Genomic DNA, 15,992 nt, shown 5'->3' on the forward strand with positions numbered 1-15,992 from the left:
TCCGCCCAGCAGGTTCTCGCCTCGGCCCCCCACCTTGCGTGGGGCGAGGGACAGGAGGCGGGGCGAGACGGCGGGCCCGACCCGTCACGCCGCCGGGGGCTGGTCCGCGGCCGGGGGGAAAGAGAGGCGGCGGCCCCTACCGCTGTAACCGCTCCCTATCCCGCCCGCTGGTGCCGCCCCCAGTATGGCGACACGGTAGAGGAGCGGCTGCGCTAGGGTGACCGCCCCCTCCCGCCTCCCTCGGCACAGGCACGGCGCGCCGCGGGCGAGCGAGCGGCCTCGGCGGCGCTGCTGCCGCCGTTGCCCCCCACACAGCTCAGCGGCAGTGAAGGAGGATGGCGGCGGCGGGCACAGCGGCAGCAGGCACAACAGCAGCAGCGGCGGCGGGGCCGAGCGGCCGCACGGCGGGAGCCAGCACCGTCCCGAGCAGCTCATGGTGGCGCCCCAGACCCGCGAGCAGCGGCCGCGCCGGGGCCGCCAGCTGAGTCGGATCCCGGCAGGCGGCTCTCCCGTCTCGACACCGACCCACCGAGCGACCTGTTTCCCTTCCTCGGCGCACCCTCTTCTCTCTCCCCGGCGCGACCCGCGCCTCGGATCGCCCCCGCTTTGGCCGGACTCCCGCCACCCTCGGGCGCCGCGGGGAAGGCGGCGGCGAAGGGCACCGGGCAGCGCCAGGCGGCGGCGGGACCATGGGTGCGAAGCAGAGCAGCCCTACCGCCGCCAATGGCCGCACCCGGGCGTACTCGGGCGGGGATTTACCTTCCTCCAGCAGCAGCAGCAGCGGCGGCGCTAACGGGACCGGCGGGCGCTCGGCAGGCGCTGGCGGGCGGTACGCGCACCTGGCGGCGGCGCCTCATGCCGCTCCCGGCGGCGCGACGGCCACAGGAGGAGCGGCGGCGGCGGCGAGTGCCGCGGGGTCGGCACCCCGGAGCAGGTCCTTAGGGGGTGCGGGCGCCTCAGGGGCCCGGGCAGCGCAGTCCGCCTTCAACATCCCCCACAGCAGCGGCCCTTACGGCTCGCAGGACTCGGTGAACAGCACCCCGGAGGAGGGCGGCCGGGAGCGGCCCACGGGGGGCGACAGCAGCTCCTCCGGCGGGCCCCGGCTAGTGATCGGCTCGCTGCCCGCTCACCTCTCGCCGCACCTGTTCGGAGGTAAGGACCGGACGGCGGAGCGGGCGCGGTGGGGTGGCTTAGGTGCCTCTCTCGCTGCTGCGGGTGAGGGGTCCCCAGTGGGGAATGTAGGGGCTTTCCTTCCCCGGCTCACGGGCCGGAGGTGAGACGGGTCATGAATCATCACTTTGGGGATAGCGGCGACTCTTCCAAGCTTGCGCCCGCCGGAGGGGGGGAATCACGGTTTGGAGACGGGGTTGACAGGCCAGCGTCTCCTATTGTTTGTAACGAGAGATGTGAAAGGAGGAGGTTAAAAATGAACCGAACTCCGCGGCGGTACGGTCGGGACGGCGAAAAGGAAGCGGAGCCTCTCCGGCTGGCGACTTTAGACTCTAATAGCTGTAATCAGTGCCTGTGTAAATACTCTTGCCTGCTACTTACATAATTAGAATTTAATTGGATCATGTGTCTCCGCCGTTTATTCTAAAATCGGACCAAACCCCTCTTTAGGTACTGATTAATATGCGGTTGATGCCTGTTCCTCTTTCTAAGTTCTTGGGTTCTTGGTTCTGAAAGTCGATTAAGAAAAACGGAAGTTAAAAGTAAGTTTCTTTCCTTATTTTCCCCCTGAGAGATGAGGAGAGCCGGATAGCTGTCCATGGCAGGCTTGCAGCACTGGTCCTGTACAGTCTTGAGGATGGCAACGTGTGCACTTGAGGCAGGAGAAACACTCTGCTAAACTCGGAATTAACCAAGAAGCTAAGGCCCTTTAAGGGGCGTATTAGACGTGGAGCAACTTGTCATAGTTTTTTTTGTCTCTCCTGTGATATTGAGATGAATAGGGCTTTGCATTTTACCACTGTGTTCTTTAAGTTAAAAATCTGCCTCTAAGTTGCCAGCTGCTTTCAAAGTTACTGACTACTTTCAGTACTGTTTATTCTAGAGGTCGTTGTTCGCTTAAGTCAAACATTAAGGTGCAAGGTGACTTTTGCAATGGATTAATTCTCTTCATAATTCTAGTATATATATATGTATTATAACCTGTCTAAATACCAACCAACTTCCCCAAAAGTTTTATTTTGAGAAAGAGGAGGTTACTGTAAAATTCCTGTATTTCTGTATTCTAATTAATCTGTTTGTGAATTCTATTTGTAGCAGGCTGGGTTTTCTTCTTTTCAGTAATGCAACCTAGTTTTAGCCAGGGCAGAGCTCTCTTCAGTCCTACCCTGGTGGGGTTTCTGTCCCATGACCCGCCACCTCTGGGCTCTTGTGTGTTGACCTGAGAACAGTATAGCTGTTACTTCCTAGATCTGAAACTGCTGCCTCCCAGCGCGGTGGTTGAACATTAACAGAAAGCTGTCAAACCCTGTTCTAATAAAGGGATATTTGCCCTTAAGAAAGGAAACATAACTACTCTCATAGTGCCAGGCTGCTCGATAGGAGTGCTTTGTTGCAAGGATGCTCATTATACTGTCACGGTAGCTGTGGGGGAAGAAGGTGCATGCATTGCCCTTAGTGATGAAAGGATGCCCTATCGTGGAGTATTGTGCAGTTTGTGCTAAGCACAAAGGAATCATTAAAACATGTAGGCAGGTGTTGTTCAAAGGTAAAATTTTGGTTTTTTCTTCCTCTTGTTGCTTAAACATTGTCTTGCAACCTGCCTTGCTGCCAGGAGGGAGTGGATTAAATGTAAATGCAGTGATGAGGATCAATAACCTACGAAGCTCTATTCAGATGCAGGAAGGTCTTTTCAGAATAATTCTAAATTTGGTTGTATTTTTCTACAGTTAATTGCTGTACTATACCATATTTTGTGTTTTGCAAATCTCTGAAACTGGCAAACTGAAGGGGATCTGGGCTGAAATGAATGCAAAGCTTTTTGCTTTTCCTGGTGAGGAAGAGTACCAGGAGGGGTGCACTCTCGTCATCTACTGACTAATAAATAAAGAATGCCATATGTTAGGAGTTTGAGTAGCAATTTTCAAGATACACTGTCCTTATGTGGTCACAAGATGGTCATGAATCTACTTGCTTTTTCTCTTCTAAAAATCTTAGTATTTCTTATCGGGATGAATAACTGTTTAGTCATAATACTGCAACACCTGTGAAGAAGGCTGCACTTGAAACATTATTTTTTTCAATTAAAATATTCTGTGGTATAAGCGATCCATTACTCCACATCACATTGAATGTTGGGATCCTTATTTAGCTGCATGCCATGTGTTTTCTTGATTCCTTGTAATAACTGGATGCTTGGAGCAAGTAGCCCCACTGGAGATCATACACCAGTAGAATTAGCATGGTAAAAAATAACTTGAAGCATTGTTTTTGCCCTGATGGTAACTAGCTCAAGCTTGTTTAGGTGTGGTATCTGGCATTTATCTTGTGTATCATAAGCATGCCTGAAGTGCCCTCCCTTGTTTTGTAGCTTGCAAGTTACCCAAATTGTTTCTTTTTATCTTGAAAATTACTGAAATTAATTTTGAGGATTAGCATGGCAATTCTATGAAAATTAAAATAAAAAAGAACTAGAATAACTTCCATAAGTTGAACTGAATCTCCAGCTATTTATGTTTTTAGGCATGCTGCTTGGCCTCATCAGTCAGTGACACATGGGTGTTGTGTTTGTTAAATTACTGTAATTAATTTGCTATTAGTGAATTACACCATATTGTCACTTTTACTGGGCAGCTTTACGTACTGAAGTAATGTCTAGGTATTAATTCTCTAATGTAACATACTTAAATCCCTACTGTGCTTGTTAATATAACATTTGAATGAGAATATAAAAAGTATTATGTTATTATATGTAATGTATTGGAAAGTGTGATCAATTATTTCTCATCTTCAATAGGAACCATAGTAAGCACAGCCTTTCCTGACTCTGAGGGCCTCATGTTCTTGTCTAACCTCAGGCTAGTGCACCTTTATGGTGAATGTATAGTGGAGTAAATGCTGCTATGTAAGTTTAGGTCTCATCTCAGGGAGAGTTCAATTCACTAAATAACTGAGGCCTTGGTTTCACTATATACATGTGTGTGTGTATGTTTGTGCTGTGAGCATGCCTGGAGTAGGCTTAGAGCATTAAGCAGAGCAAGGCCCAAATTCCATAGGATCTTAGGGCACTCCCAGATGGAGAGACCAAACCTGTGCGTGACGTTCAAGCACTTTCTTGCAACACGGCGCTGGGTTCCGGCTTCCTTTGAGGTGATAACGCTGTTATCAGGAATTTGGACCAGTAGTTTCCTGCTCTGTTCCTCAGTGAATGGGACTTCCCCTTTCTCCCAGCCCCAAAATAAATATTCTTACCTTCTGTTAAGAACAGTGTGTAGAAGAGTTGGCCCCGAGATCCACAGTTAGTTTTTCCACTGTGTTTTTAGCCAGTAGGTATTCCTGGGTAAACTGTCAGCGCTGCAGCAAAGCCACTGCTGTAGTTACAATATAGCTTATTTTTTGTCAATGGTGCTTGCAACAATAGTTTCAACTAAAAATGGATGATCTTTTGGAATTTTCTTTGCCTTGGGTAACTGCTGATGTGTTACTTCTGTCACTAAAAATGTTGACAGCTCCTCAGAACTCACTTCATGTTTGTGATTCTGGGCGGTCACAACAGGGAGAGATCTTGGTGAAAACACGTAGTATTAAGTATCCTTCTGGTGTTCAAATGTAAATCTCTTCTTAGGAATGTTGTTGTAAGACAAGAATAAAGCCTTTACATATTTTTTTCCTCTTTAAAAGTCTCGTAGGGAAGAATATATAAAATTCATCTGAACAAGGCAGAAATGTTACATATTGAGTCTTAAATTTCCGTATCAGTTCTTTCCAATTGATTGAGCAGTGACCGTACAAGTATTATATTAAAATTTCAGGTTGTGTTATATACGGTCATTTACAATTTTATATGATGTACTTATAGACAGGTTTTTAAGTATATCATGTTGCCAGACACAACTGTTGACAGCTTTCAGGCCTATCTCAAGACTTCGAGTAATAATTTGGAGATCAAGTTGCATCTGTTCAACTTTGTTAGGAGAAGGAAGTTTGTTATGTTCTTCTCTTCTCAAGCCAGATAGCGATCAGGCTTTTTTTATGTAGTACTTTACAGTTCAGGATTTATTGCCAGCTGCTGAATGTACATAACACAGTATGGGTAGAACCTGATAGGTATGTTACAGTAGCATTTGTTTGTAATAATAGCTGGTAGAAGTAATGGATTAATTCTTCACTCTATAGAAGAAAGCTCATGAAAGCCCCGGGTTATAACCTGAATTACTTGTTGGAAGCAGATGTCAGTAGAAGAATGACATAAAGTCACAAAAGTTTTTTAGACATCTCTCAGACTGCCTGGAAAGCTGCATTTTGTTTTGTTTTCCATCTGATCTGTTTAGTTATATGGAATTTGAATATGGTCTTGAGGTTCTCTTCATCTTTCTCACACCTTTTTTGGGGGTTTAAGACTATCTTTTGGCCACTTCCTTGCCCTTCTCTCCCAGTATCACACAAGTACTATTGCTTTGAGGAACTGTGAAACTCTTAAACACTTCAGACTTCAGTGCTGCTCCTGTTTTGTCAGCCAAAGTTGTAGCTCTGAGGTCTTTGCCCCCTGACTTGGGAGAAGCGTTGGAAAGTGTGCTTTGCAGTGGGACTGTTGGGATATCCTAGGGGTGTGAATCATGTTAGAAGCAGTGAAACTTGCTGTTGCAGCTTCAGCCAGTGTGCCGTGGTACTACCTGACATACCTTCTCTTTCTGGCAGTTGGATTTTTTTTTTTTTTTTTTAAATATTTGAGGAAGGCCAGTGAATCTTTGCTACAATATATATTTCTCTAAATTACTTCCTAACCATTCAGAATGAGGAAAGCGTATAAGGGTTTAGTCTAATAAAACTAAAAGTTTTCCATAAAAATTCTGCCTTTTTTAAGATGTACGATAACACTGCTGTTTGCTGTTGTGAATACAAAAAAAATCCCATGTGCATTTTCACATAGTTTAGCTGTTCCAGTTCATAGGTCTTACAAGGTGCAGAATGGTGAAAGCTAAGAAGCTGTCTTTGCCTTGGTATTTTGATTTGTTTCTGTTCACTTGGTTGCACTATTGAAACACAATCATATCCATGTTTATCCACTTTGGAAAAAAAGAGAGCAATAACAATGAGAGGCTGGCTGAAGTCTGCTGATTGTAGAAGAAGTTAAAATGGACACCAGTCTGAAAGCGGAGAGAAATAACAAACATGTCTGTACACATACACATAACTCGCAACAACCACAGATTGCGGGGGGAGATAGATGTGTGTCTCATTTTCTGTTCGGTTATACTGGTGAGTTGACTCCAAAATGAGACAGAAGAGTCACTTTTGCAGTCTCTGAAGATATGGGAGGTTTTGAAAATATATTAGTATTCCATTAACCAAAATACAGACTGAAACATCCAGTGTGCTAGGAAAGCAGTTCAAGGATAAGTCTATTGATTGGGAGTTTTAGAAGAGCTGTTCTGACAGCTGGGTTTGAGGAATCCAATCCCTTTTCAGGGTCTCACTGTTCTGGTGTTTAGTGGACTCCTCTGTTGCTCCTGCATACACAGAGTGGGCAGCATACGGTGCCTGGTAGGCAGCAGAGACAGAAACTCTTCTAAGGAGGGCACAGGAAAAAGTAGCAAAAAGTCCAGCACCACCACCCCCTTTGGACAAATGAACTAAAAGAAATGTTTGGATCTGCTGGTAGTGCTAGCGAAGCCCCTGGGAGCCATGTTTCGTTTCCTTTGGTTGAAGACAGGTCTCCATGATGATGAGAGGCTTGCGGCACTGGAGTAAACGCTGAAGCGAGTGATGGAGGATCTTTGAAGGGCTTCTTTTTCTTTTCCTGCCTGGTATACAAAAAAGGGTTAAGAGAAGCCAAATAATAGAAATGGCAGCACTGCATTTATGGCAGAATTGTAAATAGTTAACAGTCTGAAGAAAGGGAAGCAGCCTAATTGTAATAGCATATATAAATATTTATTTTGGCTACCAAGACAGCGATAATACCTGATGGAGCCTTTGCAGTGCCAGTTCAAACAAAGGCCTTCCTTTTAAATGTCTTCAGAATACCTATCCAACCCTGATATCCTGACAGTGTGCCTCTCCTCATGTTCTCTCACATAATTGCAGACTAGTCTCCAGCAACCTTCCGAGTAATTTCTTTGTCTTATAAAAAAAGCCTTTTGTCAGTGCTAGAAATTCAAAACTATTTTTAAAACACGGTGCCTACCCATCTGTTTGGGTAAGTTCTCCTCCTGTTCTTTCCAGCTGCTCATGGAAAACTTCATCATGTTAATGTTCTTGATGTGCTGTCTTAGCCTTGCATGAAACTTTTGAATAATGTTATGGAGTTTTTAGGATAGGTTTTCCTTGCAATTTGCAGGTACATGAACCAAGTCTAGATTATTTTCAGGATTTTTCTGCAGCATGTGTGCTGTTCATTAATGGTTTAATTGGTTTCAGGAGAGGCATGTGGTCATTTCTACAGATGGTGTTCATTTAGAGTGTAATGGAAGATGTTGTTCTTGCAGATGTTTAAGCCATGAAAAGAAAACAGTGAGAAACCTTTGAGTGTTCTACGTTTCTGTTTTTTAATATCTTTAAAAATATACATCTTATCAATCAAAAGAAAGCAATTTTTTATAAAAACCACCATTACCCAAGTAAAACTAGAACAGCACTTCTTAAGCATCCAGGAAAGTGTTTTTACTGTCTTATCTCTGGTTAGATATTTCCTAAACAAGTGCCTGTGTTCCCAAGGCCACCTTTCCATTGTAAATGATCATTGTGACTTGCGTAAGGATGTCTCAGTGTGCATCCACAGCTCTTTGACATCTGTTGTTTGGTTGGCTTCAAATTCCTGATGCTTGCAAAAGCGGGAGGGTAAGTTGTAGAAAGAATGGGGCTGGTTCTCACTTTCACTTGGGACATGTTTCTGTTTTCTGCATGGAAGTTGCCTAGTAGTGACCTGGAGAGATCAGGAAACATGCAGGAAACTCTCACAGGGCTTGGGGTGTCTGACTGCCTGCCAAAAGGAATACCAACTGTTGCGTGGGATTTGACTCCGTTACTCTTAGTCATCTTTAGGAACTGACCTACCTGGGTGTTTTCGTCTTCCTTGTCTGCTCTGTCTAAAAATCAGACCACCACAGCCTGTGAATAGTCCCCAAAGGGGTGGGTGTGCTGCATACCATTGTGGCTATTTTTAGTAGATTCTGTTTGCTGACTTAGTGTGCTATAAATACAGAGTTCTCGTCTGGCATGCACTTTGCATGTCCTCTATTAACTTATAATAAATTCATCTAAGAAGAATGGCAGGAAAAAAAATCAGCTGTTACAATTTATTTGGCTCTCCATATGAAGTGTCATTTATATAAAGCAATTATTTAGCAACGTTTTAACTGTAAATGGCTTTTAAAGCTAGTGGTGTTCCAAAACACTTCCTAGTCAGGCTACCATAATTAGTCCTTATGTCAGATTGATTTATACTGCAACTTCATTAAGGTTTTAAAAATTAAGGTGTTTTTAGATATGAGAGGTTAGTTGAGCATGTAGAGTAGTATCAACACTAGTAAATTACATTCTTTGTTATGTGAGTACAGTGTTATGATTCTCCTGGCCTTTTTTTTTTTTTCATAAAGTATAAGTGTATATACATTCACTTGAGTTGAAATATAGTTAAGGCCTTTATAACATTTTTAATATTAGTAGGACTCAATGCCAAAAGGAGAGGGACACATGTCTAACTGAAATAAAGATGCATCTGTCTTTGAGTATTGAATTTGACACAAAATTGAAGGATGGGTTCTTGCTGAATTATGCTGAGCGCAACCTAAATGCAGTTCCTCTGCAGTGCTAAAATAAAAACTGTCATAGTGTACACTAACAGATGTGGCCTTTGTGAAAGAAACTTAAAACTGGTGAAGTTTTCCATGTGCAGTAAAAGAAGGGTCTGCTTAGAAGTGCTTTCTGCAGGTTGTCTGAACACAGACAGTATTTTGAGAATCTAAAAAAAAAAAAAAATAATTTTCAACCTGGTGATAGTTTTTCAGAACAAAATAAATTCTCTCCCTGCCATGAATCAATCCTAGGTAGTTCCCTGAAAAACATGTTGCTGTTGAATCCTGCCTTTCTGCAGCTATGAGGGTTTTACTTCTTGTGGACTGAAGAACATCACTCCTCCTTGATTCTTGAGCATGAATATCAATTGAAGTTCCAGTATGGGGAAAAATCTTACCAGACTTAAGAAAATGCTGTGTCTCTACCAAATAGAGCAGAGCATCATCAGTTAAGCAAATTTCAAAGAGATAATGGTGGACAATCTCTAGAATATAAAGAACAATGGCAACAGTAACATGCAGTTCTCTATGGTCATTTAACTACTTTTTACCATCATTTAACTACTTTCAGTCCTCTTTCTTCTCATGGTCTTTTATGCCTCAGTAAGGATGGCTGGAGTAGCCTAAAGTAAGGAGGACTGAGGCAGTCTAAGATGACAGACTTGAGGAGCTGCTCTCCATTTTCTTGGGTGTTTTGCTGTCTTTTGGGAAGAATGAATTTAAAATCACACACCTGCATTCTGAGTGCTGGAAGGCACATTATGCTTGTGCAGCAAGTGACTTGGGGCTCCTGTAGTCTCTTAAACTGGATAAACACGATTCTTCTGCAGAGGTGATTTTGATGAAGTGTCCTGAAAGGCAGTATTACTGAGTTCAGGTGTGAAGTGCCCAAATACAGGGTTACCTATGCAACTTTCTTATAGAGCTTTTTAATTTTTCAGTGTTGTGATTTTGCAACTTAATGGTCAGTTAAGGTTGGTTTGAATGTGTTTGTTTATTTTTCCTTTATCCATGTGTGTGTAGTTGTTAGGGGTAGTCAGATCAGTGTAGATAGATACTTGTTTTATTTTTATATTGGGAATACTACTAAATATGTGACAAGTAGATTGTCTGAGTTCAAAACAGAACAAAAAAGACCCTACTTTTTGTTAAAGATTTATCAGTCTATTGATTAATTACAATTTCAAAACAATAAAACATAACTGGAAAACTACTTCCATAGTTTTTAGTTGTGGTGTAAAGAAATAAAATACCTGCTCCATCTGTGCAATAGAGCTATAAGGCCGTTGCTGCTTGAAGAGAAATTATCTACTAGAATAGCATGTGAATGAAAACAGCATTAAATTCACATATGTAAAAGGACTGCATGCTATCAAAGAAGCACCCTTTGAATATCTAATTCATCTGTCCTAACATTTAGATACTGGGTGACAAGTGTACAGGCATTACCTCGCTTCTTAAGGACTGAACTATATTACACTTCAGTTAACTTTAATTGTATGTTTGCTACAGCTCAGCTTTGGATTAGTTTATATCCAGATGTCTTGTATCCACGAATTTGTGTGTTTTGTAAGCGATAACGTTTTCAAAGACAGATGATACTGGGCTTATTTGCAGCTGTGGATATGAAAAAACCAAACTGTTTAAAATGCTTTTGAAGTAAAATACTGAATAGCTTCCAGTTTGGAGGAAATACCGATTGCATTGCTAGCCTAATAAAATGTGTGCTAAAATAAGCTTGGGTTTTTGCACACTTGATAAGATCAAGATCCAGTGACAGCATGCACCTAAGGAGTGGAGGAAATATTCCTTGCAGAAGTGGGACTAGTTCTGCTGCAAACAAAGAAATAAGAAGGCTGATGCAAATAATGTATTTCATATTGTGCAAGTGTGGGCCAGCCCAGGTTATTCTCCTTTGTGTCTCTACTGTGCTTCTCCAGTTGTAAGACACACGGTTGCATTCAGCCGAAGTCAAAAGGAAATGATGAACACATTTGGAGCTGGAGGGCAAGAGTTCCTTCTAGGGGGCTGGGCTTCTATATATGACTTCCCCCTACAGGTGTGCAGCTAGCCAACCATTTAAATGTATTTAATGATTGTACATTTTGCTTTAAAGCGTTATTCTGAAGAAATGCTCAGAAGAGTTTTAAGCTTGGATGATGTAATTTCTGGACGTTTAAGAGTTTAATAAGTTGGGGAAGTTTGTTGATTTGTGAAAAGTGGGCTAGAACTAAGATTTATAAAGAGCACTTGGGCTGATAGCAGTGTTGAGATTGTTTGTTCCTGTCCACACAGATAAGGCAACTTTATGCGGACGTGGAACTAGAGGTCATGGAGTGGATGTGAAAAGCATTCTACTTTTTGAATTCTGGCCAGTATTGATTCTCTTTTAGGGACTGGCTAGCTACAATCTTTGATCTAGGTAGTTTTGACAACTGTCTAAGTTTCATTTTTTTTAAAAAAGAAAAAACTTGTTAAATTTTTGAATTCATTTTTTATTAAGTGACACAGCAAAAAACCTTCCAGGACCTCTGCTGTAGCCCTTGCTTTTAGTAGTACTAGAAAAGTCTGTAGTAATTAATTTCTGTAACTTCTTTCAACTCTTGGAAAAATTGAACAGTCTTTATGAATGCCAAGTATAACTTGCCTTACATTTGTTGTAACAGACATGACACTCTCTGAAAAAATGCTTGCTTATGTATGGCTGTTGCCTGCTTTTTAATTATATTGATCTTTATTTTAGCTGAATTTTAATTTACTGATGAAAAACACTGGCATACAGATTTTGTGTTTTATCCTGGTATTTTATTGCTGAAAAACATATATTTAGCAGCAAAGCTGGAAGTAGCTGAAAGCATTGAAAAGCGAAGTGGATCCCTGTTGAAGTGTACTGGAGAAGTAGTGATTGTGTTTTGCTATCCACAGGTTGTTCCTTCCATCTCTGCCATTCCATTAGTTAACTAATGAAAATGGCAGGTATAGTGGGGTGTGGAATGAGAGTATAGCATGGTATTGGATGCTGTTGGCTTTTGAAGTCTGAAAAGCTATACAGCTTTGGTTTTAGTTTGGTGTGTCTGGATTGCTAACTATGCTGAGAAACAGAGTGCTGGGCTAGTGTTGCTATACTGCCTTTTGATAGTGAAAATTGCTCTGATATAATGAGCTGAGAATGGGAGACCTGAAAGGTATTCAGGTCTAGATGAGATGGTATCGATTTGGGGATGATTCTGATTTTTTTTCCCCCCTTGTTTTGCTCAACAAATACTTTAGCTTGCAGGTTAAATATGCAAAAGTGATGCATAATTTGTCAACATGAGGAGGGCTCTTAAATGCTTGCAAGTAGTCAAATGTCTCTACTTTTATGTAGCTGTTATATTTGTAATATGTTCTGCATTTTACAAAGTGCCGCAAAATACTAATTATAATATGCACCTCTAGGGACTCTTATTTTTCTTCCTTTTCTCATCATGGATTTGGAGAATTTCAGGGCTGTTTAACAGCTGCATCCCATGGCAGCCTGTTCTTAATTATGAAACTTTGTTAGCTGTAGAATGCTAGCATTCTTTTAAATACATTTAAAAACAAATGTTTGTATCGAACATGTGGCTGGCTTGACACCATCCACAAAGATGCAGAATTAGAATGAGTGAAAAACATTAGCACCTCAGGAAATATTAACCTCAAAGGAAATCCTCAGAAAAGGATGCCAAGTTTGTCAGCAAGAGAGAGGAGGGGGGAAGTCTGTATGGAGTGGTGGTGTTTGCTGCATTATTCCTACTCAGAGGAAATCAGGATGCACGGATATATGTGCTGATAGTTTTTTTCCAGTCTCTGTGATCCTATGACACACTAAAGCTTATTGAGAACCTCTTATTTTTTCTCCCTTTTCTCTTCCATCTTGCTGTCTTCTGTGCGGATGAGTCTTCTTACTTGCTACACCTGTATTAGTAACTGAAATTACAAAAAAAATCTGTATAAATATTGATTTACCCGGATCTTCAAAATATTTGCATAAAAAACCTGAAACAAACAAACAAAAAACCAGTGTCTTAGTTTAGGACTTTTTTCTATTTTTTTCCTAGAAAGACAGAATTTTGGGTATTACATTTGATTTGGATTTTTAACTTAGCTATCCTAGTTTTATCTAACAGTAGTTATATCTGTAGCGTTAATGGAGGAATAACACTGAAGAGAAACACATCGGAATAGATAATTAGTACTCTATTAAAGAGATGAGAGGCCATTTTGATGAATTTTCTATTTTAGGCTATTTATTTTTAGATATTTTCTTGTCTCCAGTTCTTCTGATTTGCATTTCCCCAAACTTGAAAATTGTGATGTAATGTTTTTCTTTGCATTAACAGTATTTTGAAGTGCATACAAGTTAAAACCAATTTAACTTGTTTCCTCAAAGGTCTAACCCCATAAATGTGCTTTACATATAACATGAAGCATTAAAGCCTGGAACTTAAACATCAACATATTAAATTCTAATCCTATCAGTTTTCTGTTTATGCCTTACAGATTTGTAAATTTACAAAATTACACACTTGTAATTCAACTTCAGACATGTGAAATTTCATATAGAAACAGAAAAGGAAGAAAGGCCTCAAGTCAGCACCTTGTTTTTCTTGTATTTTTCCTACTGTAGTTTGACATAATTAGCCTTGTTCTCCTTCAGGCAGTGATGATAAATGTACTAGGTGCAATGTTTTTAAGCTACTGGTACAGCTACAACACCATGAGGGCAGCTTAAGTCAGTGAGTCTTGCACATGCGGAACTTTTGGTATACTCACAAAACTGTCCTGAAGAACATAATCTCATTTGTCAGGAATTGTATATAACTGACAAGGATTCCTTCCTCTGTTGAAGGAAGGGAGCTCTTTCTGTAATCTCAGTATTCATGTCTTTAAATTGCTAGATTTATAGCCCTCTGCAGAAACTCCTAAACTACAAGCTAATTTTAAAGGTATTTTCCTAAATCTGAAAGTCGGTGAATGGTCTGACAATTAAACCCTGTAACTGAGGTTTAGGAATATCACCAGAAGTACTTGTCCACAGAGAGGTAAGTATAGATTAGAGATACTTTTGTCAGCTATTAGAGTCAGTTATTGTTATATGTAATACTTAAGCATTGCATCTTCCTTTCTCACACAGTGTGTTGGAAAACAACAGGCCTTGCTCTTGACATTATCAATGAATTTTCATTATTATTTTTAGTTTAGTAGGCATATGATGTCCTTTCCCCTCAAAACTTTACACAAAAGATGCTGTGATGTGTGGGTGAAACTCTCTTTGTTGATGATCATAGCACTTGAAGGGACCTTGAGTTTAACGGTTCCTTCCTGTCACTGGAATGCAGGATGAGCTGGGTTTAGCTGATTCTGACGAGATGATGTTTATCTATTCTTTCTTAATTTCTTAGTGGAAACCACCTATTTCCTTGAGTATTCTATTTTGAAAACTAATTTTGCAAGTTGAAAACTAATAAACAAATTATTCTTACTGTTTCACAACCAATTCCCAATTTTCAATGCAGAAATTTGCAGTTGATGCATTTTTAATGGGTAGTTCTTTCTTCATTACAAATGTGAAGGGCTCTTTTTTCCTTTTTAACTGTATTTGAATTTTTCTAGCTATTAGATGCAGTGTCAACAATGTATATAGCCTTGAAATGTAACTGAAAGGGTATTTATTGCACTGTTATGATTTTGTTTCTCTCAATTTGTGTATCTACTTACTTTGAATTAGGTTTGTTGAAAGCTATAATTTGCTAGATGTGTATGACAAAAAAGGACCAGGGTGGTAATGAAGCAGACAACATTTAACAATAAAGTAACTGTCTTAAAAAACTTAAGTTGCTGTTTCTGTCAGCAACTGCATAGCCAGATTCAGGAGGATAGATTGATAAGAGACTTTATTAAAAACAGACTTATATTATCTGATATTAGTATTTCTGTTAGCTAGTAAACTTGAAGTTGCTTCTTCCTGTATAAACAAGAAAGCCAGCTTCAATTATTCTTTAAAACTCAAAGCATCTGATTGGGCTATGAAAAACTGTTCTGTAACACAGACAAAAGTACAATTGTGACTGTGTATACAAGTTGGCACTAGTGCTGTATAAATAAAGGGGGATTTCATTTTTTTTTTTTTTTTACACGTGTATATATCTCATTATCCTTTACATAAACTGAAATTAATGTATTTGTTTCTTTAAGCCATGAATTTTGGCTAAAGACCAAGAGTAAAAACCATTACAAGGGTTTGATTCTGGCCTGGCTGCAGAAGGCAGACCTCATGTATTAATACATCTCTTTATGTCATTGTTGTGGTATTTGCCTAACTGCACTCGATGACAGGATTAACAAAAGACTAATAATCAAGGATAAATCGTTCAGGGTTTAACACCCACTCAGTTGAAGCCAAAAAGAGGAAAAACCCAGAGCCTGGGCAAGCCCCTCCCAGGCCAGAGCCCTGTTCAGCACCCGCGGCCTGGACAGCTCAGGCAGAGCCTCCAAGGCCGGGCCGGGCCCCTCCGGGGCTCCTGAGCAGGGACTCGGACTCATGTGCCTTTAGCTCCTACGTGGTGGGTTTTAAGTTTGATTTAATTTAATTTTAATCTTACTTGGGTTTCAGAAGTTCACTTGTCATCTATTTGCTCACTTCTCTCCTCAGAAACATTTCATGTTATGGCTTTCCCAAACATTGGTGGGCTAACTTCCTTGTTCTTAGTTTCATCATTGTGTTTGTGTTTTTTTTCTTTCTTTTCTTCTTCTTCTTCTTCTTTCACGTGGTTTAAGGACTTTCTGGAGCTAGTTCTCATTTTCTGCTAAAGTTTTTTTTAGTCTTGTTTCAGCTGGACTTCCCTGCTTGGTTTCTTCCAGTAAGTGGAAATAGAAGACAAAAAAGCATGTTATACAGATCCTTTCTGTTATCACACTGTCTGTTCAGTTTTCTTTGTTGCTATGTTACACCACTTTTTAAAAAATTAGATGACTGGAATATTTGACCTTAAATATTCAAAAACC

The 15,992-nt window shown here is 41.0% G+C and overlaps 1 protein-coding gene across 1 annotated transcript in view; it reads left to right on the top strand.

Annotated features, from left to right (window-relative positions):
• The first annotated feature begins 229 nt into the window (after window positions 1–229).
• ZNRF2 (zinc and ring finger 2) overlaps window positions 230–15,992 on the top strand; it is a 56,452-nt gene continuing 40,689 nt past the window's right edge. The window contains 2 exon segments of the mRNA XM_082045781.1: window positions 230–613; window positions 615–1,152. Of these exon segments, the coding sequence (XP_081901907.1) occupies window positions 434–613; window positions 615–1,152 (718 nt within the window). The 5' untranslated portion in view covers window positions 230–433.

The sequence above is a fragment of the Streptopelia decaocto genome (assembly GCF_964273445.1).
Source record: "Streptopelia decaocto genome assembly, chromosome: 2".
NCBI classification, from domain to species: Eukaryota; Metazoa; Chordata; class Aves; order Columbiformes; family Columbidae; genus Streptopelia; species Streptopelia decaocto.